Below are 23,659 nucleotides of genomic sequence, written 5' to 3'. Positions count from 1 at the left end.
CAGGTCAAATGTTCCTACGACCTATCTTGATTTTAGACCTCGCTAGGGGTCGAGACCCGTACCCTTATATATATGCCAAATGGATACAAAAGCTAGCGCAGGGCGGCGTTTGGAGCAATAAATTAAATTACTCACTCCCAACCGAGATTGAGGATCATGTAGTCATATAAGGGAATCCTCGCGTAATAAGAGCAGCCCTTGAGAACCAGTCTGTTGTGGGCTGAATGGGGCATGGGAAATCGTGTTATCATACATACATGGCTTTACAAACAGCATACAAGAAGTGAAAAATCCAAGTCAAAATAACAAATTCACTTTTAACCTCATTCATCACAGACAAGATGAGAGCGAACGACCAATGAAACTCACCAACCTGATGCAACTGACCAAAAAGAAGAAAGGGCGGAGGGAGAGTTGAGAGCACTGTCTTACGCGGTTTCGTCAGGGTTCTCGCCTTCCACTGGTACATTCTCATCCCCTACAACCTCATCATGCATTTTCTCCGCGTCCAAAGCATCAATCGCGCGGCGTAACTCATCCTCTCCGACAATGATCGTACCCGCCCGCGCAGTACTCAAGAAACTAATCTCCACCGCATCCGCCGACAAGTCCAAATCCGGCTTCAGGTGATGTGTAGTCGTAGGGAGTTGGGGTGGCGGGGGCCGTTTATTCTTATCCAGACCACCGAGTGCCAATCGTGTTCCAAATGTATCAAAAAGCTCCGTTACAGATCCAATAACACTGTTAGAGCTGCCGCTGGCAGGACTCGAGTTTTCGTTGTTCGGGGCGCGGGGAGCGTGACTGTCAGTTGCTTCTGCAAGCCGGCCTGCCACGCCGCAAACGATACCAGATGCCTCAAGTGACAGGTCACGCAGGTCGAGCATAATGGGGATAAGACAATCTTCTTTCGAGCCTAGAAGAAGCCCCGAGCCGTCTTCGTAGTTCTGATGTGAGGCTGCCGGGCTCGCGAAGCGGGGCAGTAGCCGCTTCTCTAGGAGGAGGGATGCGGCGGGGTCGAGCGCCGCCAATGTTAAAGAGAGAAATCGTGGTTTGTCGACTAAGAGGGTGGTGGTGAGAGCGTCTCGAAGAATGGACATGGAGCTTTCTTCGCTATTGTATTGATGGTGGGCGGCACACTGGACGAGGCGTAGGGTTTCGTCTACCACTGGGGAGATTTGGCGTTTGCGAAGGTTCTCAAAGGTGCGAGTCTGGAGCTCGGCGAGTGTTGATGGGGGTGGAGTGATGGGTGGGATCAGCTCGCCAAGTTGTTTTTCGGTGCATGGTGATGTTGGACTGAGAGGGTTGTTGATGAAGGCCGCCGTGGCATTTTCGAATTGGAAGCCTCGGTTCTCGAGGGTGGATATAACACTTGCTTTGCTGTGGAAAGGTACGAGGATGTAATCGGAAAAGTAGGTTGAGATAAAGAAGATAGAACTAGGGTGAGTGTTAGTACGGTAGTCTCTTTGACATATGTTCGCGATGTATATAAGCATACATTCCCGCCAGCGCAAGTGGACTAGTTAATTCTAGCACGCGTTTGCCAGCCACAAGGCCCTGGCCCAGGACTTGCATCGCAATGTAGTCTTTGTCACTTACAACCAACCTCGAACGAAGTTGGATGTCTAACTGGTCAAGTTTGGTGAACGTCGGGTCGAAGTACTTCTCGACTAGAGCTCTGGGGCAGATCACTGAGACCTCGACTGGGGTGATAGACACGTTTAAGAATGCCGGTGGTCGATACTCGGGACCTTTCACAGAGCCGTCATCAAAGCCCGCAGAGCCATCGTCGTCCTGATGGTCTTCTTCCAATGGAGCGATTTCATCGTAGATCAATCTTAAGACGGACTTGAAAAAGTAAGGGTACAGCTCCAGTGGGATGTGAACGAGTACCAGTCGCTCTTCCTGTTAGATGTGGTAAATATACGAGCTAGAGAATTGGGCTTGGCTCCACTTACCACAAAGTGGACCTGGGCGTCGATTAGAGTCAAAGATTGATCCATTTCTGGTGGCCAGTGGCGTAAAGAGGTTGATAGTTGTGGGAAAAGAAGGGAAAATCGAGTATCACAGTACGTTGAATTTCCGTGGGCATTTTCTGCACAGTGTCATGGCGTTTCCAGAAATTACGCCATTGATATAGCGACAAAGCTAGTACGGGATACACGCCATCGGCAGTGAGTTTGCGTCAGTGGGGGATTTGAGAAGGATCGACTCGGGCCGTTGCAACCGATTTAAAGAAGAAAATAGCGAATCCAAATGCGTCAATGGAAAGAGGACAAAGATAAAGAAGATAAAAGAGATTGAAAAAGAAGGAGAACCCGTGACTCGAATTTTTCTTTTCGATCCTAATCGCTCAACTTTACCAAATTTCATGCAAAATCCTCTTTATCTCTTCTTATCATCCAACCCCGCGCTAGGCGCCCGGTTGCCCACGGACCTTTTTTGACTATGTCGTGCAGTTGGCTTGGTACCTGACCTGTGGGGAGATGAACCCTAGCTCTGACGACATGGTAGGTACCTGTGATGATGCATGGACCTTTAACCTCTGTCACCCAATAAGACAAGATCAATCTATCAATCTGCAGCCCCGCGCTGTCCACTTGATCGACAGGTAAGGAGCACTGGCCACTGTGGACAAATCTATCTTGATCCTGCAGGTGTCTGCAATTAGGCACTTTTACTCCGTACTATCTCTACACCTGGACAGCCGACGGCAACCGGTCTCTGTCATCCGATTATGGCAAACCTTGGGCATGAGGCCCCCGCTTTGCCCTCTGATACGGTCTCGATTGCGGTTGGCTCCCGGCCGGAACGACGATCTGCGATAAGGACCGTGGGTTATTCGGGGTGGAGCCTATGTGTGAAATGAGTGGCCGCTCATACCCCCGCTGATACGTGGTGGCCATCATAGTGTTCAGCGTTTTTGCTGGCCCGCACCACAGGGCACCTGGCGACCATTGACACTGATAGTTACAAAAAAACATGGGACAAACACAGAGTGGAAGAATATACAACAAGTTCCAAGAGGCAGATTCACTTACCCTAATCAATCAACACCTATGTTGCTAGGTGGATGATGTTATAAATCTCCAGCATATGGAGCGGAATCGCCATTGCAACCCCACGATTCTAACCGCGTTCCAAGAGCCTTATGTGAGCTCAGATTAGTACCAAGAACAATAATATGCGCCTCTACACGTTTTCCAAGACTGTTTACGATTTACCCGAAGTGAATGGCCCGGCATGCGACCCCTTGCTTGCAATTTCAGAGGGAAGGCCGAAATGGGTGATTTCTCAACATACCGCATCGGCCAGCCGAATACTGGAATGTCCTAGGGGTGAAAAAGACAAGCTCGAGGCCTTGTTTGGCGCAGAGCGGTCGTATGTAGGGCTTTATTTTGGTCCTTGAATGACGCCAGAGGAGATTTGGCATTACAACGAGCATGGCCCTGGATTGAGGATCCAAACAACAATTCTCCCTAGTGCAGATCGATCGGAGCATTGTTAAAGGAAGACAAGCCCGTTCAGATTCCCTGAAGTTTTCCGATCAACAACGCCGCCGACATTCGTTTTTAATCTTTAATTTTAATTTTCCGCACCTCAATCGGCTTGCATTGCTTGATCAGAGGATTTAGGTATCTCTCTGATTGCAAGCTCGATAGTCACTCGTTATACAGCTGCGATGGCAAAGCTTAATTTCCTTCTTTTGGCCAGCTGGGCCGCCAAGTTGGCTGCGGCCAAGGATGTTTACCTGGACTGGAACGTCACTTGGGTCAATGCCTCTCCGGATGGCTTTGAGCGTCCTGTGATCGGTATCAACGGTCAATGGCCGTGTCCGCAGATTGATGTGGACGTTGGTGATCGTCTGATTGTGGACGTGCAGAATCATCTAGGAAATCAGTCTACCGGCATTCACTGGCATGGATTCCACCAATATGGTACTGGTGTCATGGATGGAGCCACATCTGTTACCCAGTGCGGAATCGCCCCGGGGGAGCACATGCAGTATCACTTCGATGTTAGTTAACAATTATACTCCCGTGGAAAAAGGCTAAAATCATGCTAACGTGCTTGGTCCAGATCAACCAAACTGGAACATATTGGTACCACTCCCACAACATGGGTCAGTATCCAGATGGCTTCCGTGGGCCATTGATTGTTCACGACCCCAAGCCACCATTCCAATACGACGATGAGTTCACCATCACCTTGAGTGATTGGTATCATGACCAGATGCCGGACCTGCTCGCCAAGTACGAATCGGAAGAAAACGAGGCAGCTTTTCACGGTCGTGAGCCACTTCCCAATTCCGCACTGATCAACGATTCTACCAACACCAAGATCAAAGTCAAGCCAAACAAAACGTACTTGGTGCACATAGTTTGCGTTGGCAACTGGCCAGGCCACACCTGGGTCTTCGATGGTCATGAGATGACCGTGGTTGAAGTAGACGGTATATACACTGAGCCTTATCCCACCGGTGACAAGAAGCTTCGCCTTGCTACTGGACAGCGTATGAGCGTTCTTATCCACACCAAGTCTGATACTAGCAAGAACTTTGCTATTTGGAACAGCATGGATGTCAACATGTTGTTCTTCTTTGAGAACCGTCCCATCCCGGCAAACTACAACCCCAATGTCACTGCATGGCTCGTTTACGATGAGGCAAAGCCTCTTCCCCCGGCACCTGTGATTGCCGAATTGGACTTCGTGGACGATGTTGCTTTCGTTCCCGCCGACCACGAAGCCCTACTTGAGCCGGTGAACCACCAGATTATCTTGGATACGTCCTCTGCCGAGATCGACGGTATCCCTCGCTTCACCGTCAATAATAAGACCTACATCGCGCAGGATGTGCCCACTCTATACACAGCCAATACGGTGGGTGCGGAGTTTGCTTCTAACCCCGCAGTGTATGGTCAGGTCAACCCCTTTATTGTGAAGCACAATGAGGTTGTTGAGATCGTTATCAATAATCACCACAACAACCTGCACCCATGGCATTTGCACGGCCACCAGTTCCAGGTTCTGCAGCGATCCGATGAAGGCCTTTTCACTGGGCAGTACTTCAAGAATGTCTCAAAGACACCCATCCGTCGTGATACAATCATGCTTCAACCTCGTGGACACACTGTGCTGCGATTCCGTGCTGATAACCCTGGTGTCTGGCTGCTGCATTGCCACATCGAATGGCACGTCGAGGCTGGTCTGATGGCAACTATCATCGAGGCTCCCGAGACTTTCCCTCAATCGGAGAGCCCTCCCCCCTAAGAGCCACTACAAGGTGTGCGCCGCGTACCCAAATCCCACTAGCGGGAACGCCGCTGGTAAGAAGGGACTCAATACGTCGGGTTTCAATACAAAAGTTCCCACTGAGGACCACGGTGCTATGTATCCCGAACCAGCTAAGGCCGCACCGCCTTCTTCCCAGACTACCAAGGCTCAGGGATCCGGAGCTCAGAAGCCCGCTCCCCCAGCCCCGGCTCCCCAAGCTCCAGCTCCTCAAGCTCAGGCCCCGGCTCCTCATGCCCAAGCCCCGGCTCCTCATGCCCAAGCCCCGGCTCCTCATGCCCAGGCTCCGGCTCCTCATGCCCATGCTCCTGCTCCTCATGCTCCTGTTCCTCATGCTCCTGCTCCCCATGCTCCTGCTCCCCATGCTCCTGCTCCCCACGTGGCTCATGAATATCCTGCCCCTCGCCCTGTTGAGGTTGTTCCCGTATACCCTCCCTCTCACGACGAACCTATATATGCTCACGAGCATGACTCCGAGGGCCCGTGGCCTGAGCCCCACGTTGACCAGAACCATGGCCAAATTGGTGATGGATCAGATGGTCGCCCACCCACATATGGGCACACTGAGGACACGAAGGGTCCATGGCCTAACCCTCACAATGACGTGTCTCAAGGTCAAGTTCCTGACGGACCCGACGGCAAGCCTATCATCGCTCATACTGATGATACGAAGGGTCTCTGGCCTTATCCTCACAAGAACAACGAATACGTTCAGATTGGCAATCAGATCATTCATCCTGCCCCAGACTCTGGGTAAGTTTCTCATCGTTCTATTTCACATACATCTCTAATCTCTTTACAGTCCCAATGACCTGCCCAAGGACTTCCAGTACTGGGGACAGTATCAGCAATAGAGGACCCCATTGCATGTTAAACAGGCTTGTACATAAGCTGTATGTCGCTAATATTTGGTCGACCAAACTTTGGAGGTAGTTTTTAATTCTCATGTCATCAACGTACGAATCGTTTACATCATTCACATCATCTCTCTTGTAAACGAAACTAGCTTTGCAGCATCCCCGTCCTCTCGCTTTCCCAAATTCGATTCTTAGGACCGGAGAATGCAAAGTGAAGGGGTGCCATCTTGGCAATCTCCCCTTTCCGCATGCAGCAAGCCGTGTGGATACAACATTCCACAACTATGGAGCACAAACACCGCGATCTTTAAACATCGAATGTAGTATGCGCAGAAATTGCGATTCAAATTGAAATATGCCATCAACGAAGCAGTTTTATACTCATAAAATAATGTGTGAACATAGAGCTGATGAAATTCAGAGAAACACAGCGTGTAGACCGTCGCGAGGAACTGTCCTAGAGACGCCGGATGCGGCAGCCCCTTGTTCATCCCCGCCATGCGCAAATATCGAGTCCATTGACCTGCACCCATTGCAATCTTAACCTTCAGACTATGTGGCAATTAATACCGAAGGTCTCGACTGTGTCTTCTGGGTCTTCCCTCGTTCCACACTTACTGTTTTCAGGCATACCCGTCTACATCACGCTTGAGACCCCAATCCGGATACCACTGTTCTCAGGGACTTAGCTAGATGAACATAGAATAAATTAAAGGTACTCTGCTATGTTACCGTCTTTCAAGATTCAATTTTAAGTCTAATTGCTTTTTCCTGGCAAATCCCAATCACAGTTTACCTGATTTGTCTATTTCTCCTTAGATATTCAATATCTTGCTACCTCAGTATTCAATATGTCGAAATGGATGATGGGCGATCGTTTTGATACGGTGTATCCTCACAAAGGTTCCATCAAAGCTCTCTGGGAGACAAAGTGGAAGTTTTGTGTGAGTAGCCACAGCCCTATCTATACAGGCATCGTTAAACAGCGCTAATCTGGCATGGCATATAGTGCTCGAAATCCATCTATCCTTTCCACGACGGAGCATTCGAGGACTTTGAGCCTATCTTCGAGAAACTGATTGCCGTGAGTACAACTCGGTGACATGATAGTACCCCAAACTATACTTGAAAAGAACTAACAAAAGCAGGGCAATATCAACGACCCTTTCACAGACGCCTACACCCAGACTTTCCTACCTATTGTAGACAGCCTCGAAAAAGAAGCTACGCAGGCCCTCCAATACGGCCACCCCGATCGCGCCGCCGACCTCTACCGCCGCGCATCAGTCGTCTGCCGCATTGCCCGCTTCCCCTACGTTAGCCCAACCACGCGCCCAGACAACGCAATCAAGCGCGCAACCTTCGACCGCCAGAAAGATCTCTACTTGAAGGCTGCATCTCTCTGGAACCCGATCATCAAGGAGGTGATTATCCCACATACGGACCGCGCCGCAAACGATGGACCCAGCATCCCGCTGTATATCCGCGTTCCCAACGAAGCGAGCGCCTCAAGCCCCGTCCCTGTCGTCCTGCTTATGACTGGGCTGGACGGGTACCGGCCTGACAATAGCCAGCGGACGCATGAGATCATCAACCGGGGCTGGGCGACGGTTATCTGTGAGATTCCCGGTACGGCTGACTCGCCGGCCGATCCTGCAGACCCGGAGTCGGCGGATCGGCAGTGGACTGCTGTGCTGAAATATATGGCGCAGCAGCCTGAGTTTGATATGAGTCGTGTTGCGGCCTGGGGTCTTAGTGCTGGTGGCTTCTATGCTATTCGGGCGGCTTGTACCCATCGGACTCAGCTTGTGGGCTCTGTGGCTCACGGGCCAGGATCGCATCATTTCCTCAGTCCTGAGTGGTTGGCCAAGGTGAATGACCATGAGTATCCGTTTACGTGAGTAAAGAGCTATTTTCATGGGATGAACGAGATTTTGGAGCTGACTTTTTGGATTTAGAATCACGGATTGCTGGGCTGAGAAGTATGGTTACTCTAGCACGGAGGATTTCATCAAGAACTCCCAGAAGAAGTTCTCGCTTGTCGAGACTGGTGTTGTTGATCAGCCCAACTGCCGATTACTGTTGCTTAATGTATGTCTTCCCTGTGTGTAAGTGGAAAGAAAATTTCAAGCTGACGTTTACTCCAGGGCGTGAACGACGGTGTCGTCCCAATTGAGGATTGCCATGTACTCTTCAATCACGGTGGACCAAAGGAGGGTCGCTTCTTTGAAGGCATGGTGCACATGGGATACCCGAACAGTCTGCCAGTCTCCTACAAGTGGCTGGAGGAGGTGCTCTCTCCCAACAAAAAGGAGGTCAAGAACTAGAGTAGATATTGGGAGGACTTCGATAAATGGTTTTAATAGTCTCTGTTCTTGTTAATGCGAATCTGGATTATATGGTCTTTTCTACGGTTCAGACTCACTGCGTATCGAAGCTGGTTATGAGTAGATTGTCGGAAGGAAAATCAAAACCGAGGCCATCAGAGGTGTATCCATGAGGTATCTCAATTAAGTCGCTTGAATTTTGGGTTGTCTGAACTGGAAAATGGAGTAGATATCGCATCGCCGAACGCCCGTAATGCACGCAAGACTGCCCCTCAGCGTGCCTCACACAGAGGGCACAGAAATAAACTAGAAAGTCGTATAAGGAACAATAATACAAAGATTTAGTCGTCATCAACTCGGGCGCGCTTAGATCCACGATCGTCTGTCTCGGCCTCCTGGATTCCGTAGCGCTTCTGACCTGTGGTCACATCGGCAATCATGCTGTCAATGCCGAATGGGTCAGCGGTGTCCTTTTCGAACTGAACAGGACCCTGGCGCTCCTATTGAAAACCACTCATTAGCTAAAAATTCCCTTCGAAAGATAATAGATTTGCTCACCTCGGCATCAGCAGCACCACGGAAACCTTCCTTGGCCCTTCCCAGAACCTCAAAACGGTTGGTCTTCTGGATCTTACTCATCTCGCCCTCATCACCCTCCTGGTCGTCAGCATCAGCTTGAGCCCGGGGGCGATAAATACTGTTGATGGCGTCCTGCGCAGCGAACAGCGGCTTATCATAAGGATTGTCTTCATTGAAACCAGCATTCATGCCGCTAGTTTGGTTGAACAGACGTGAATCCCACATGGACTCGGAGCTCTGGGTTGGCTTGGCCAATCCGAGAGCCACCTTCTCAGAGATATCACGATTCTGCTCGCGCGCCATGGCCTGAATACGACGCTCCGTACCCATACGGGATTGGCGAAGCTGACGCTCATTCTCCTGCCGACGTTCACGACGCTCCCGCTCCCGCTCCCGGGCCGCACTTTCATCTTCGCTCGGGCTACCAGACCTCGAAGAGTAAGAGGAAACACTGCGACTGGCGCTACGGGAGCGAGATCGGGCTCGAGAGTCACGACGACTGGGCCCAGCACGCTCCTCACGGGCCTTCTGTGCCAATTGTCGGAGATGCTCCTCCTTCTGAGCCTTCTCCTTCTCCGCCAACTTCTGCTGCATCTGAGCGCGAAGTTGCACTTCCTCACGAGCATGGCGATCGGCCGTGAACAGAGCTTCAGCGAACTGGGCGAACTTGTCGTTAATTGAGACATCCTGTAGTCCCCGACCATCCGCAGCCAAACGCTTATCCAAGGGAACAGTGTAACCCTTCGGGTTCTTCCAGTTCGACACAGGCGGAGGAATCTTCCAGGCTTCTTGATCCTCCGCAGTGAGCTTCCTTGTCGGCGAGTGCATCACGGGAGGTGGAGGGGATGGCGGGCCACGAGGAATCTTCTTGTGCTTAAATTTGGGAGGTTCCATGGGATCCTGCTGTCGGTCCACGATCTTCATAATCCGGTCATTCTTGCTGTTATTATCACCCATCTGGTTCGCCGGCGTGTATCGGACAAATGTTGGCTCGGCTCTGCTTCCGCCCTTGACGTTCTTGGGCTTCTGTGCGGACACAGCTCCATCCACCAGGCTGGCCAGTGCATTCTTCGTCCTTTCCATTTGTGCCTGAACATCCTCTTCGGATGGTCTCTCAAGAGAAATTTCTCCCATATCCACCCGCTGCCGTAGCGGGATCAAATCTTTGAACGAGGCATGGACAATGTGATTATCACTATGGCCGCGGCGGGCGATCGCATCGTACTTAACTTTGCCTTCAGCGTCTACCTGAACTGCAAGCGCATTCGATGTCGAGGGCGTTCCCTTCCGACCCATATCGAGGGGGTATTGTGCCACTAGAATTTCTGGGAACGCGCCGCCGTCGCCAAAATCCTCGGGAGCTCGTGGTCGCCATCCTGTGCGGTTTCCGTAGGGCGGAGGGCCAGTTTTCTGTAAAACACAAAATCCAAGTCAGCTTCTATCATGAAATTCACATAGACCCGGTGGGGGCTCACCCGTAGAACGACTTGAGTTTCGTCGAGCTGGTCGGCGCCAACCACACGCGGACCACGGGGTTGCGCATGCTTGGGTAGCTCTTCCTCCTCGCCTGTATACTTGGGCTTGGGGAGGGACTTGAAAAGCCCTGACGCAAGAGAAGCCATTGTGAGACTTGAGAGCAAAGCGAAGCTGTCAAGTCAAGGTGGTTGAGTGAGATGAAGATCTCGAAGTGATGCGCTTGGCTTTGGGGGAGCTGCGCAACAGGTGTATTAAGCCCGCCCTACCGCAATCGCCTCGTACTCGAATTGTCCTTGATATTCAAGGCCTTTTTTCACTTGTTATGTATGAATTCTACAAAGTTTGCGATGGCTCAGATATGTTTTCAAGAAACCATTATGAGTTGTCTTCCTATGTTCACCGAAAGCTCTTGCAGATGACAACATGAGCAGAGAATGTTGTGTGGCAACTATCTAAAGGCAGAAAATGCAATACAAATACAACACAAGCAGACACCTCCAAATGCGAAAGGCTTATATCCGCAGGGTATTAAAATGCTCAGGCCGGTACCAAGTGCGTGCGCATGGGGCAAGAAACGCCCTCTTTATCACCAACATCCACAAAATGATCGCGACCCTGGAACGTGTACCAAACCCGTAGTCGCTTTGGCAACAAAGGTGCAGGGTCGTGGAAACCCATGATATGAAACTAAAGTAATCATATTAGCTTAAAATAAAAAGTCAAATAGATGGGAAAGGCTCACCTTGACGGTATTTTGAGGGATACCTAGTTGGCCCTGATCAACCATCGCAGCCACTGGGATCGTCACATCAATGAGTCGAGACTCTGGGAATTTAGCCCTCAGCTTTTTGTTTGTCGAGGGCACATATCCGTATTCAGCCTTGGTGATAACCAGGCCGTCTTGTTTCGCCTCTCGGGCTTGTCGCCTTTGTACTTGCTCGGTCATAAGCTCGATAGCTTCTAGGCTCTCTGCTCGCTTCTGAGGAATGAGTTTCTTCAACTCATTATGACGACGAGCCGCCGCTTGTCGTCGGTTCTTTCGATCGCGTGGCCTTATATAACCGAATTCGATTGCACAATAAGCTAACCATGGGGCAAGTGTAGCGAGGACAGCAGCATCCTGGTTGGCCTCGTTCGCAGGACAGAGAACGATGGGAATATTGAAGCCTTGCCCAAGGCGGCTCCATGAGACAGTCATGTGCACGCCAGTGTGTGCAATACCAACGCCCAATCCAACAGTGGTATACTCACCAATCCGTCGGGTTCCTTTGACAGTCCAGCTAGGCTTCAGATCGTGAGAAATCACACTGCTAACGTCGAGTCGCACAGCGCGAGCTTCCTCCATCCTCGGCATAGGGAAATATCCCTCTCCGCTCCACTCTGATTTAATAGGGTCATCGGTTGGCTTGCCAGAAAACAAATTTCTCCCATATTTTAAGACGATGGCACCTCCACCCGGTGAAACCTGCAGGAATGTTTGCCACGTCTCTGCAGCACGACTGGCAGCCCGCGTTTTCTGTAAAAGTTGGCGATACTCGTTCTCTTCGTCGTCTTCCTCCTCATCCACATCATCAGGCACCTTCCTACTAGATTCGGGCAGCGAAATAAGGCCGATTTGGAAGTTGCTGTGTTCCCCCTCCGTAGCGAAAAGGGTTTCGGGACTCATCCCCAGAAATGTGAAGCGCTGGAAGAGGAATTCAGCCCATCCCCATGAGCCACTGGACCATGACCAGAAGGCTATCTTTCGCTGGGCAACCTGTTTGCTGACTTGAATATCCAATGAAGGAGGAGTCTCCAACAGGGAGTGTTTGATAGTGCTAGAGGCTGTGACTGAGAACGGCCTAATACCAGAGATTGGCTGGATACTTCTAGAGATCGAAGTTTTCAAGGATGGATCTGGAAGTAGAACACCCTCGATAGAAACTGCCGAGTCTCTGAGAAATGAAAAAGGGCGCCAAGTCAGAATTCCCTTATTACTCGCCAAGTTTCTGAGGTTGGGGACAAAGGTGGCACCAAGGTGTATCTCCTTGGCTACTAACAGGCGGGGACCCGGTACCTAGATGATGGTTAATAAGAGAAGCTTGGGCCCATATTATCGAGAGAAACTGACCTGTATCTCCTGCTCTGTTCCATCTTCGAATTCGACAATGTAGGGCTGTTTTTGACGAGTCATACCACCGGTGACAGATGCATTCAGTGTCACTTCGCCAAAATTCTCCGATTCCATTACATCAGCCTCCGTCGACTGGTCCTTGTCTTGGTTCTCTTCTTTGCCCTCATTACTGTCCTCAGCATTGGCAAGGAATCCAGGCAGAGGCAAGGGAGCCTTGAACTGATATGCGGCACCAAAAGTACTTAGCTTCGGCGATGGCACGTGTATAGATACATCTTCCGTGGCCTTATCCACTCTAATAGTGTCTGATGCATTGATCCCAAGAATAATTGTGCCCTATAGTGCCAGCCAAATCATATTAGCAAAAAGAAAGTTGATCCAGACAATAAGATACCACAAGCATTGTAGACACACCTTAGATGCCACAAGCTTTTCAATAGCCTTCCGTTCACGCTTCTTCATTGTCTTTAGGAACCATTGTCGAAACTCTTCAGGTGCCATGGCCTTTACGCCAACATCCTGTGTCTGCGCCTCTCCCCTAGGACCCATGACACCCTGAGTGCTCCATTCTTGTTTGACACCCTCCGCTCCGAGTAAATCATATACCGTGCGCTTCTGAGGGTCAATAAGGGTATCGTATGCCTCCTGTATCTGCGTAAAATGTCGTTTGGCGGCTTCGCGGAGGTGCGGTGGTTGTTTGTCTGGGTGGAAGCTGAGGGAAAGGTTGCGGTACGCGGAGCGGATTTCGGCCTCGGTCGGAGGTGGTTTTTGAGATAGGCCTAGTAGAGCATAATAGTCGACCTCGTGGGGGTATTCGTCCGCGACCATGCTGTACTCTGCGTCAAGGCCGTCATCCTCCACACTTGCGCCGAAGCCTCGCGCCGCGGCCGCCGCGGTGTTGCTGAAGGGAGACGACATCAAAGATTCTTATGTACCGAAATCGTATATGAGACTTCACATGCGACGAAGCTCCATAATCTCGTTGGTCTTGAGCGAAGGGCAGTGGTACGACAAAGCCAAGCTGAGACCGCGTCGGAGAAACTTTCCGGTCTCCGCAGGCCCCGCAAATTGAAAGGACGATATGGCTTAGAATGAGGTTTGGAGATTATCCAAGTCAATTGAGAGGAAACAAACAACTAATAGCTGTAAATATTAGAGCGGAATCCCTATATGGAGTGTAGTGTATAAAATGCAAGGCTTTGGTGAGAAAATGTCAAAACTGTACGTCGACAACCGAATGAACCAAGACACAGTGGATGCCTGAGGCATACATTGGTCTGTTTCTAGTCTAAACACCAATCAGTTCTGCTTGAATCTGTCAACTTTACATTGGAGACATTCGGCCTTTTAACTCATGCATTCTGTCCTTTGTCACGGTATCACCTTCGTCTCGTGACTCGAATGTAACTTGCTCCATGCAATATGCTACACAGATATTGTTATCGAATTCGCACATTCGACTCACTGTAGCTTGGAAGACCAGCCCGTTTCCTAGCTGGCCTTATGCAGTAGATGCGGGTCTGGGGTGACACGGTGGGGACCAGTAGTAGAGCCTCATCCCCGCAACTCCAGGCAACCTTTCATCCCTAGGTCCTCCAAACCAACCCATCCTTCTTACCTCCAGAACAATGGCGGATGACACGGAGCAGTCAGTAGATCTGACTCAAATGGGCGAGAAGCTACCAGTCTTCAGAATCAACCTTTCACTCCCACCAACAGAACGATATGTCGCATTGGCAATGTTGTACCGCGACAAAATGCGTGCCATGCGAGGCATATTCGACGAGCTGATCAAATCCATCTCTCCGAAGATTCCACTCCAACTAATTCACAAGCTTGCTTGGCTCTGTCTGCGCAAGCTTCACTCCAGGGACGAAACTGAGGAACTGCGAGGAATCAGCCGCACCACCGATATCGACATGTACCTGCTCATCTGCCTGAATACAGTACTTGACCTGCTCATGGGCTGCACGAGTGGCGCAGTACGAGTGCGCAGTACATCTGGGACGAAAATGCTGCATTTCCGGACTTTAGATTGGGGCATGGATCCATTGCGCGATTTGATCGTTCAGCTGGAATTCGTTCAGGATACGGACCCGGAGAAAGTGATTGCAACTAGCATCACTTACGTTGGTTTTGTTGGTGTGCTCACGGGCGTGAGGCAAGATTTGAGTGTCTCGCTCAATTTCAGACCCGTGCATGATACTACCCGGAATTTTGCATTCTATGCAAACCATCTCTTCGTACTTCTCGGATTGCGACAGTCCATCTCTTCGCTTCTGCGACAATGCATATTGCCTCCGACATCTGAAGATCATGGCAAGAAATCATTATTCTCTACTCTGGCTGACATCGTTGCCAATGTTCCTGGCATTCCCACAACAGCCGCTTATTTGGTCTTCAGTGATGGGTCATCAACGGTGACTATGGAGAAAGATCACCAAACAGCAGTTGTGCGCTCCTCATCATCGTTTACTGTCACAACAAATCATGACCAAGAGGACGGTTCGGCATCACCAGAATCGGTGGCCGAGGCAAAAAGAAAGAACCATATCGGTCTAAGCTTATTTTCAGATGAAATGCAGGTTATGGCAGATCTAATCGAGGACAGCAACTTGCGCCGCGACTGTATACAATCAAAATGGAACCATGAGGTCGAAAAACGAAAGGCATTAGCGGATAAACTTTCCTCGAGGAAACGATCCAGGAACCTTGCTGAGCCATCAGGTTCGAGATCATCATTGCGATTGCGAAAAATGAGAGAAGATGAGCAGATTGAGATAGAAGCAGAACAGAAGCGGATCACGGCTTTGAGTAGCGAGGATGACTCCGATATTGCCATTACAAAGAGTTCTGTGGTGGACTGGCTGACGTCGGTGCCTGTCCTGAATGAAACCACGCACTATGCTACTATCTTGGATCCATCAATGGGAACAGTGGCTTGGGCTAGGCGGTACCATACAAGTGAATGGGATTGACCAAAAAAGAGTTTTAAGTAATATTCTTTTTCTTAGCTCTGAAACCGATTTTTATGATGCCGATGCAACATCCTCGAAATACTCGGGATGGTAACGTATGCATAGGAAAGTCAGTCTACTAGAATGTAAAAAAGCAATGGATTGTGAGTTGTTTCTTTGAATTCAAGACATAGTGCCTATTGCCATAACCTTGAGCCTGAGTTGCTGGCTTAGGTAGCGGCTCATTCTTAAGTGGTTCCTGGCTGAGTTCGCTTGGTAGTTAAGGGTTGTCTAGAATGAGCAATCTGGCAACTGGCGTATGTAAAGACTTGATTATTAATCGGCTTTGGTCTTTCTCATCTCATGTTTCACTTTTTGTTTGTTGTTTTGGTTTCACTTTAATTTTTTTATGCTTGGAAAATAAACAGTCATTATATCTATAGGAGCAAAAGAGTTGAGATGTGAATGCGGCGCGATGGAAGCATTTTTACAGCCTGACAGCCACCGTGATGTAGGATTTTACCTCTAGTTGAACGGTCGAGGCATCTCGCCTGACAATATAATATACAAAGCAGGCGCTCATTGGACACCAGAGCACAAGCAAGAGGACAAAGAATATCAAATTGTATTATACATTTCAGAACCAAACAAGACAAGTTCAATCTTGCTCAAATGGTTGCAGAACTTCAAAATGGAAACAAGCTACCATGAAGATAAAAAGGCCATCACGTCGTAAAAAAAAAAAAAAAGGACACTCAAGAAGAAAATGAGTACGACATCCAGTCATTGGTGTCTTGTGTCTCTTATCCAAGTTCCGATTAAGTGAACGATTCCAAGCGGGACTGGGAAAGAAAATGCAGATGAAATGAGGCTTTTCTTTTCTATGCCGCTCACAGAATGAAGTGGTTGCCCATTTTGGTAGACATATCAAATCAGCAAATGGTCCACTTTTGTAACAAACAGAATGTAAATGTAGATAAGTTATTTAGCGGTCTTTGAGCCAGGAGATGCTGTTCTCCGAGATAGCAATATCGTCGATTCGCATGGCATGGAGGAGCATCTCTCTTGGCATTGAGCCATAGAATAAGTCCTCGTCAAGACCGCTTAGTGGTTGAGATGAAGGCGCACCTGTGCGAGCCTTGGTCTCTAAAGATGACCCGTCCACAGCAAACCCGATCTTGTCTTGAGATCGGGTTCGGTCATTTAAGCATTCAATCATTAGTGCCAGACGCCTTTGTATGGTATTGGCCAAGTCCAAAGAACTGTCCCAATGCCGGCAAAAAAGCTGCATCACACTGAGAGCACCTCTGATCAATGGTATGCAGTCTGGTAGCTCTGCTATTAAGCCAGCTGCACTGAGCACATCCACAGCTGATAGAACCCCGTAGCCTATCAATGGGCTGAGAAGAGTCACATTAGGCCCAGATGTGTCGGCGTTGGCACAGGGCATGATTGCCATGGCAATTCTTAGGGCTTCAACTGCGTGGAATCGAGCCCGGTGGATATACTGAACCAGTATCTCAGATCTCAGACTCGAATATCTGGCGTGTCTGTATAGTTTCATCAAGGTGGCGTGGTAAAAAATGTGAATTGATAAGAAGGCGTCTGCTTTCTTTACTTGAGCGGCTCGCTCGAGATTGACTGCGGAGAAAACCATATGCTCAGGAAGCCGTTTTATCCAGTCTTCAGTGCGGCGAGAGATTATCTCGTGGAATTCTTCCGCAAGCTGAGCGTAACCCTCTGATGGAGCGTGTGCCAAGCGAAACACATTCAAAGAAACGTCTCCCCAGATTGACATAATCTGGATTAAGAATGCCATAGGACTGAGAGCTGAAAGGTCATCATTTGTGACAGTGGCCTGGTTGAGAACGGCTTGGAAGTAAGGTGCGGTTGCGTATTGCTGCGCCTCATATATCTCTTCGCGGCATGGAAGTCGGATTAAAGCTGCTTCCGACGAGATGAAGGTGGAAGTTGCGGAAAAGAAGCTTGACATTCGCTATAACCCTGTTAGCTTGTGCTGTCGCTGTAAACTTTCAAGAGTTCCTTACATCCAAAATGAATGCGACCCAGTACGTCCGACGGCGACATTCAATCAATGCCTGTGGGTGAAGTCCATAGTCACAGGCTTGATTCTGGTCCACAATGACTCCCCCGGACTCCACGTTGTATCGCAGGCCACTGGCCGCTCGTCCGGCTGCGCCGATCGAATCCCAAGATCCTACCAATGATCCAGTGGCGTAGTAGAGAAGACTCATAATAAGGTGGCTTTGAACAAGCTGCAAAGACAGGGCATGCTGGCTTTTCTGAATAGCAAAACGTGCGATCCTGGAATATCGTCGTAGTGCTCCGATTCTGTCAGGCCGGTCGGAGAAGATGGATCCCAACGCCATCATTGAGTATAGTAACATCTTGTCTTCGGCCGACTTTGTATGACAAGACTTCAGCCACAAGACAAATCGAGCATGTGGGAATATGTGGTAAAGTTCATTAACCGATGTAAAGTAGGACTCGACGTAGTGTGTTGTCATTTCTGGATCACTGTCGTAGGGATCAACGTTCCAGGAACCAGCAAGGGGATCATCGGCATTGATGTCCTTGAGATCTCCAAAAATATCGGAATATTCTGGCCGAAGCGTCTCCGTGTGTTCAGAAGCCCTTGTGCCGGTATCATCACCCACAGGAATGGGGCGCGGGGTTCTGTATATTCGTGACCGGTATGCTCGCTCTGCATCTGTCATTGTATCGTATGTGCCTTCGGTTGCGGACGGCAAGGGACCTTCGGAGCCTGGTGAATGGCCGCTCGTTCCGGGAAGCGAAGTGGCACTGTTTGAAGCTCGAGGCATATTGTAAAGCGAGGGGGAAACGTCGGAGGCCGCATGAGGGCCTGGTGAAAAGCCTTCCCTCATGTCATATCTACTAGATGGCCCTGTTGAGTTTGATGCTCTCATGGAGCCACGACTCCCACGGGGACTTGAAAGATGGTCAGCGTGAGTTCCATTTGAAAAACTTTCTGGTAGCAAAAATCACGTACGCACTCTCGAACCTGCATTCACGTCCGGATTTCTGACATTGATCACACTTCGGTAGGTTCGGTTGGCATTTGATTTTCTTCTCCCGACAGGTAAGACAGGCCTGTGCTAGTCTTTTCCTCGGTTTCCCAGCCTTCGTGATGCCCCAATTGGCGTTCACCAGGACACCATTAATAAGCTTCGGGACGTGCGACCCATCTGCATAAAAATAGCAGATTCCCTCTCCTTCCACGTATCGTTCGTCAATTACAAGCGGAAGTGTAGACTGGCCTGAAACTCGACTCGCGCTCTCGGGAGATGAAATGTCTCCTGTACTCGAAGGATTTTCGTGATATAGGGTTCCGTGGAAAGGTGATTGACTGTGCTGGAAGGAAACCGCTGACGGCTCACTTCGTGTCGCCGTATGATGTGTCATGTCTCGAGGACTATGCATAGCCACCTGTGACAGTGACGGAAGGGTACCTGTCTGTGGATGTGGGAATGATTCCGAGCGTCCTCTGTCTTGTGTAGAGACTGGGGTGATCTGTGAAGCATGTGCCGGCTCATGCCCACGAAACGGATAAGAGTATTCACGATGGTCGGTCCCAGGCGTCGAAGTCCCGAATGGCTGATGGTAGGCAGGTGGCGAGTTCGGACCGGCAGCAGGGGTTAACAAATGTCGCACAGAAGGTAATTGCTCGGTCCTTGGAGGTTGTGGCTGTGAAGCAGACTCCCCTGGCGGTGGGCCTGTCCCTGGCTCGGCATTTTCTCCTCGTCGTAAAAATGGGTCTGATCCAAATTGCAAGTTTGCTGGTGCACGTGGGGGTGGAAGCTGGTATGGGTTATCCCCAGATTCTGATTCATTAGCTGGGTGCTCCGGATCCTGCTCGGTTGATCGACCGTCGATGGCGGGTAACATACGACCGAAGGGTCCAACGTAGTAACCTGACATGACAGGCGTGTGGATCGAATGATAGAATGTGGAGTGCGCGAGAGATCAAGATCTACTTTACACTCGTATGCACCATGGATGTCGTCGTCTCCAGTCTTCAACAATTGCAGATCGTGACACTGATCTAGAATATGATCTTCCAGGTTTGGGATGGTCTTTGGTCTTTCTCGGAATGGTTGATCGAGATTCCGCGACTCTAAATCGAATGGTCTAAAGAAATGAGTGTCTCAGCAAAGATAATCGTCTTTGCGACTCCAGTATTGGAGTAAGTCTGCTTTACACTTACCTTTTTACTGTCAAGTGATTGAGCAGAAGAATGAAGGTGGCTTTGGAAGTCAATTGAGCGGGCAATCGAGGCAACCCCGGTCCAAAGGCCGGTTCTCTAAGTCAAGACCTTTTAAATGGTTAAAATTGTCGAAATGCCTTCAATTGCGATAGTTCAAAAGGATTGCCAAGGCCGTGGCTAAACAAACTCGAATCCGTGGAGGTCAGAACGCGGTGTTAACTCCGTTGCTTGTAACGCGCGGTGAGATTGGATTAAGAGGTCGAGATTGATTTAGAATAGCATTTCACAAATGGCCATAGCAGTTGCAGTGTTGGGGGGGCATGTTCATGATACCAGGGTGGCTGCGGGATCCCAGTGACTTGCATAGACTGCACAGGATGCGACGAGGAAGCAGGGAGTCGCAAACATCAATTAACCCCAGAAGTCGCGGAAGCCGGGCCGATTAATAAAAATAGAAATAGATCCGCGATCGCTGGAGTGGAATATCACGGAGATTTTTGATCCTAATGCTCACCGAACGCCGTGTTTATGCAAGAATCTGCGGCTTCCGGTCTGAGGCGTCGGGAACCAGGCAGATAAGGAAGTCAACATATGCAGAACAGATTGATCCGGTCCAGCAGACTTGTGTATAGAGGGATCCTCTATGGTATTATCCTCAAGTCGAAGTCCTCAGTGGCCCTCGGCTCGACTATACTGGGAAAGTAACCTGGTTGTGTGTGCTGCTTGCCACTAAGCCGATTGCAGGGAATCCTGGAAAGTATTCAGGCGCTAAAGCAGCGTCCTCCGCGACGAATTTGATCCACTAAAAATTGATACTGGATTGCCCCGCGAGCCAGCACGCTTGCTCTTCTTTGGGAATACCCTTGGCAGCTTTCCCCTCCCCTGGTGAAGACTAAACACACAAATACCGCGGGGTCAAGGGGGCCACAAGCCGAAAGGAAGAAAAGAAAAGAAAAGAAAAGAAAAAAAAACCAAAAAGGAGAGAAAGAAGAGGAAGAAAGGAAGATAAGATCAAAAGGGGAGGGAAGGAGGAGGGGTTCACGATGCTTCAGAAAAGGACTAAACAGACCGTTTGTATTATGGGTACATGATAATTACGGGCCAAAAGTACAGATACTTGATGAATTTTAATTTAGCTACTTACAAGTCACGACAACCATACGATCGACATGGGATCGATCTATACTCTTCTAGGCTGCCCCGTCCGCGCAGGCAAATTCCCAAAAACCCGAAAACTCCCAAACCCAAAACCCAAAACACAAAAAATTCAATACCAGAATGAGACATCTGGACCCCTCGTTTGCTTTCTTCGGATATGGGCTTGCAGGAGGCTCTCCTTGGTGAACGCCACACGCGGTCAACGCCCGAGAATGTGCCAATAGCAGACGAAGGCCCGATTCGATTCTTACCTTACCTCCCTATAGGGCCATCGACTGGATAAAGTAAATTCAAAAATCCCAAATGAGAATGAAATGCATAGGTCATCTACACATTAGTCTCAAGTGGATCTGGTCCACTCTGATCATTATTCGGCATTTCGGTCTTTCGCCATGGACATCAGTCAATTATGGGGGACAGCTGGCGTAATCCTTGACCGGGCCGGCAATTACATGGCACTACCCGTTGGAGAAAGGCACAGAGTGGAGAGGATTATCAAACATCTAGGCAATATGGATACCAGGTGTTATGCTCAAATGGTGGAGAGCGAAGGGAAGTGTAATGGAAAACACCGGAACGCCCCTTGGGTTCATCCGAAATGCCCTAAAGCTAGCTCCAGTCTTTTATATTAATTCCAGGATCAAGGATATACTACAGTAAGCCCAACAAGGACTAGGAATCCATTGCTTGGACTGTCCGTATTACCGTAGATGGAGATGGAGCCATGGATTGACCAGTCTCATGCCCAAAGGACTTGTTCCCTGCTTATGCACCCAAGGCGCGCGTTTCGGGATTTGGTTGTCTCGACCTTTTTTTTTTACCTGTCCAGAGGGAAAACGGAGGATTACATACAGTCCTTTCGTCGGAGCGAAGCGCCAGAACCTTTCGATCGGCTGAAGAAACGCTCGGCGGCTGGCTCTTAGCTCGACGCTCTCTGACTGGAGAGAGCTTGTTTGGGGGGGCCGGAACGACGCGCAAATCCTTGATGGTGGATCATGTCTTCGGCCGACAAGTGGCGCGAAAGACTAGATGCCTAGTCAGGCAAATCCTCCTTGGGTCGGAGCCACAGGGCTTATCGTTTGGAGTTGCGAAGATCGCTGGATCGCGTGGTTGTGCAGGTGGACCGTGTGGACCACCGATTTCCAATTTTTGCGCAGGGCCCTCGGTTGGGTTCGGTTGGTTTCTCTATATATCACAACTGTATAATACGTACGGATGACTTACAGTCCTCTGGGTTGAACGTCCCAATGGAGGGTCAAAGCCGAGATCCTCTCGGTTGATTTGATTGCTGAATATTGGGTCTCATGGCAGTGGGTAATGGTGAACCCACCCTTTTCGCATGCTCGGCGGAAAATACCTAGGTTGGCATGTGCAGATTCTGCGGTCTCGCCATGCTATACATGAAGACACGAAATATCGATTTTTACTTTCTTCGCCAAGGAATATGCAGCCTCTAGAAGTGAATTATTCCCGTACGGTATTATTTTCCTTCTATGTGGCATTCTACGGGAACCCTGGTCGTTCCTACCAATAGGCCTTCATGGACAACTCAACCCCACTATGGATTCCTGGACTTGCTACTCCAACGGTGGTGCACTCCGGAGTTGACCACGTATCGTGTCTCAAAAGCATGGCGATCTGATCTGCACGCCGTCATCCGGGATCGTCGCCTATTCGGTCTCAAGCCCCTGGACTGAAATCACCAAAAATCAAAGTAATTGTGGAAATCATAGGAAAGGAGGGTAGAGCCGGGTATATCTATTACTCCAACTCGGCAATTAATAGAGCCTGTCCTATCTGGCATTTCCACCCGAACTCGCTTTCACCATGGTTAGGGTCTAATCACGCCATTGGCTCATCTAATTTATGGACCCAATTTTCCTCCGAGTAAATACCGACTACGACGCTGATTAGAGGATCTGTAGTATTGTATGGGGAATTATTCAAGCTCAAATAAAAAATAAAAGAAATTTAAAAGGAAAAAGAACAAGAAAAAGAAATAGGAGAAAATTAAAAAGTTGAGATAATCCACTTGCGGTGATGAAATCCTTTTTCGGCATTAAACGTCATAGGATTTGCTCAGTTCTGTGGAGTATACATGTACGTGTTGATTTTTTTTTTACGCCCCGTTCGATGTACAGTAAAAAAATAATCTGATCATGGAAACGGGGACGGTGACACGCGATGCACTCGTCCACTAGGGCCAAATCCTTCTATCAGCCCCAGGTCTTTTTTTAAAAAAAAAAATGAAAAAAAAAATAAAAAAGAGAGAAATTAGAAATTAGACACCGATCCAGATTAATATAAAGTAAAATTCTAACACAACCACTAACCACAAAAGGCTCCCTTGGTTCCTGGACTATCGAAGGCACTACTGTACTGCGACTCTACTCTGCATATGTTTTGCATTCGTGTCGGCTTGATTCCCGTGGAATCAGACCGCCCCTGACCCGGATTCGTGTTAGGTGAGACATGCGTCTTATACATGGCAAATCGTCGGGGATCTGCAAATGGAGACTTAACCTATCTGGGATGGATCCAATTTTCTGTCAACCTTGACCTACTTCACCGCATTGGCTATACAAGGTACAAGTGGCCATTTTAATTAAATCAAGATCGGTTGATCCGGTTGCTCCCACCCGCATTTGTCTCAAAAG

The 23,659-nt window shown here is 49.3% G+C and overlaps 7 protein-coding genes across 7 annotated transcripts; 3 read left to right on the top strand and 4 right to left on the bottom strand.

The window, feature by feature from the left end:
* Positions 1–428: 428 nt before the first annotated feature.
* N7484_003385 (ACT domain-containing protein) lies at positions 429–2,000 on the bottom strand (the record flags this gene model as incomplete). Its single annotated transcript, XM_057113805.1, has 3 exons — positions 429–1,434; positions 1,496–1,902; positions 1,956–2,000. 3 exons carry the CDS (start codon positions 1,998–2,000, stop codon positions 429–431), a joined length of 1,458 nt encoding a protein of 485 aa, XP_056973945.1.
* A 1,679-nt stretch (positions 2,001–3,679) lies between these two features.
* abr1 (multicopper oxidase abr1) lies at positions 3,680–6,143 on the top strand (the record flags this gene model as incomplete). The annotated part of the gene is made up of 4 exons (XM_057113804.1): positions 3,680–4,015; positions 4,078–5,203; positions 5,256–6,042; positions 6,092–6,143. The coding sequence occupies 4 exons, from the start codon at positions 3,680–3,682 to the stop codon at positions 6,141–6,143; spliced, it is 2,301 nt and encodes a 766-aa protein (XP_056973944.1).
* Positions 6,144–6,997: 854 nt separating this feature from the next.
* On the top strand, positions 6,998–8,473 carry ayg1 (heptaketide hydrolyase ayg1; the record flags this gene model as incomplete). Its single annotated transcript, XM_057113803.1, has 5 exons — positions 6,998–7,090; positions 7,156–7,230; positions 7,295–8,043; positions 8,105–8,237; positions 8,294–8,473. The coding sequence occupies 5 exons, from the start codon at positions 6,998–7,000 to the stop codon at positions 8,471–8,473; spliced, it is 1,230 nt and encodes a 409-aa protein (XP_056973943.1).
* A 341-nt stretch (positions 8,474–8,814) lies between these two features.
* On the bottom strand, positions 8,815–10,674 carry N7484_003382 (SKIP/SNW domain-containing protein; the record flags this gene model as incomplete). Its single annotated transcript, XM_057113802.1, has 3 exons — positions 8,815–8,973; positions 9,032–10,462; positions 10,528–10,674. The coding sequence occupies 3 exons, from the start codon at positions 10,672–10,674 to the stop codon at positions 8,815–8,817; spliced, it is 1,737 nt and encodes a 578-aa protein (XP_056973942.1).
* A 391-nt stretch (positions 10,675–11,065) lies between these two features.
* N7484_003381 (J domain-containing protein) lies at positions 11,066–13,559 on the bottom strand (the record flags this gene model as incomplete). The annotated part of the gene is made up of 4 exons (XM_057113801.1): positions 11,066–11,215; positions 11,271–12,584; positions 12,639–12,977; positions 13,056–13,559. 4 exons carry the CDS (start codon positions 13,557–13,559, stop codon positions 11,066–11,068), a joined length of 2,307 nt encoding a protein of 768 aa, XP_056973941.1.
* Positions 13,560–14,269: 710 nt separating this feature from the next.
* Positions 14,270–15,619, top strand: N7484_003380 (uncharacterized protein; the record flags this gene model as incomplete). The annotated part of the gene is made up of 1 exon (XM_057113800.1): positions 14,270–15,619. The coding sequence occupies one exon, from the start codon at positions 14,270–14,272 to the stop codon at positions 15,617–15,619; it is 1,350 nt and encodes a 449-aa protein (XP_056973940.1).
* Positions 15,620–16,583: 964 nt separating this feature from the next.
* N7484_003379 (Zn(II)2Cys6 transcription factor) lies at positions 16,584–19,558 on the bottom strand (the record flags this gene model as incomplete). The annotated part of the gene is made up of 3 exons (XM_057113799.1): positions 16,584–17,594; positions 17,647–18,568; positions 18,630–19,558. 3 exons carry the CDS (start codon positions 19,556–19,558, stop codon positions 16,584–16,586), a joined length of 2,862 nt encoding a protein of 953 aa, XP_056973939.1.
* Between the last annotated feature and the right edge of the window lie 4,101 nt (positions 19,559–23,659).

The sequence above is a fragment of the Penicillium longicatenatum genome, assembly GCF_028827895.1.
Source record: "Penicillium longicatenatum strain IBT 33135 chromosome Unknown contig_2_segment0_segment0, whole genome shotgun sequence".
Classification (NCBI taxonomy): Eukaryota; Fungi; Ascomycota; class Eurotiomycetes; order Eurotiales; family Aspergillaceae; genus Penicillium; species Penicillium longicatenatum.
This window is presented reverse-complemented; position numbering and strand designations above follow the sequence as displayed.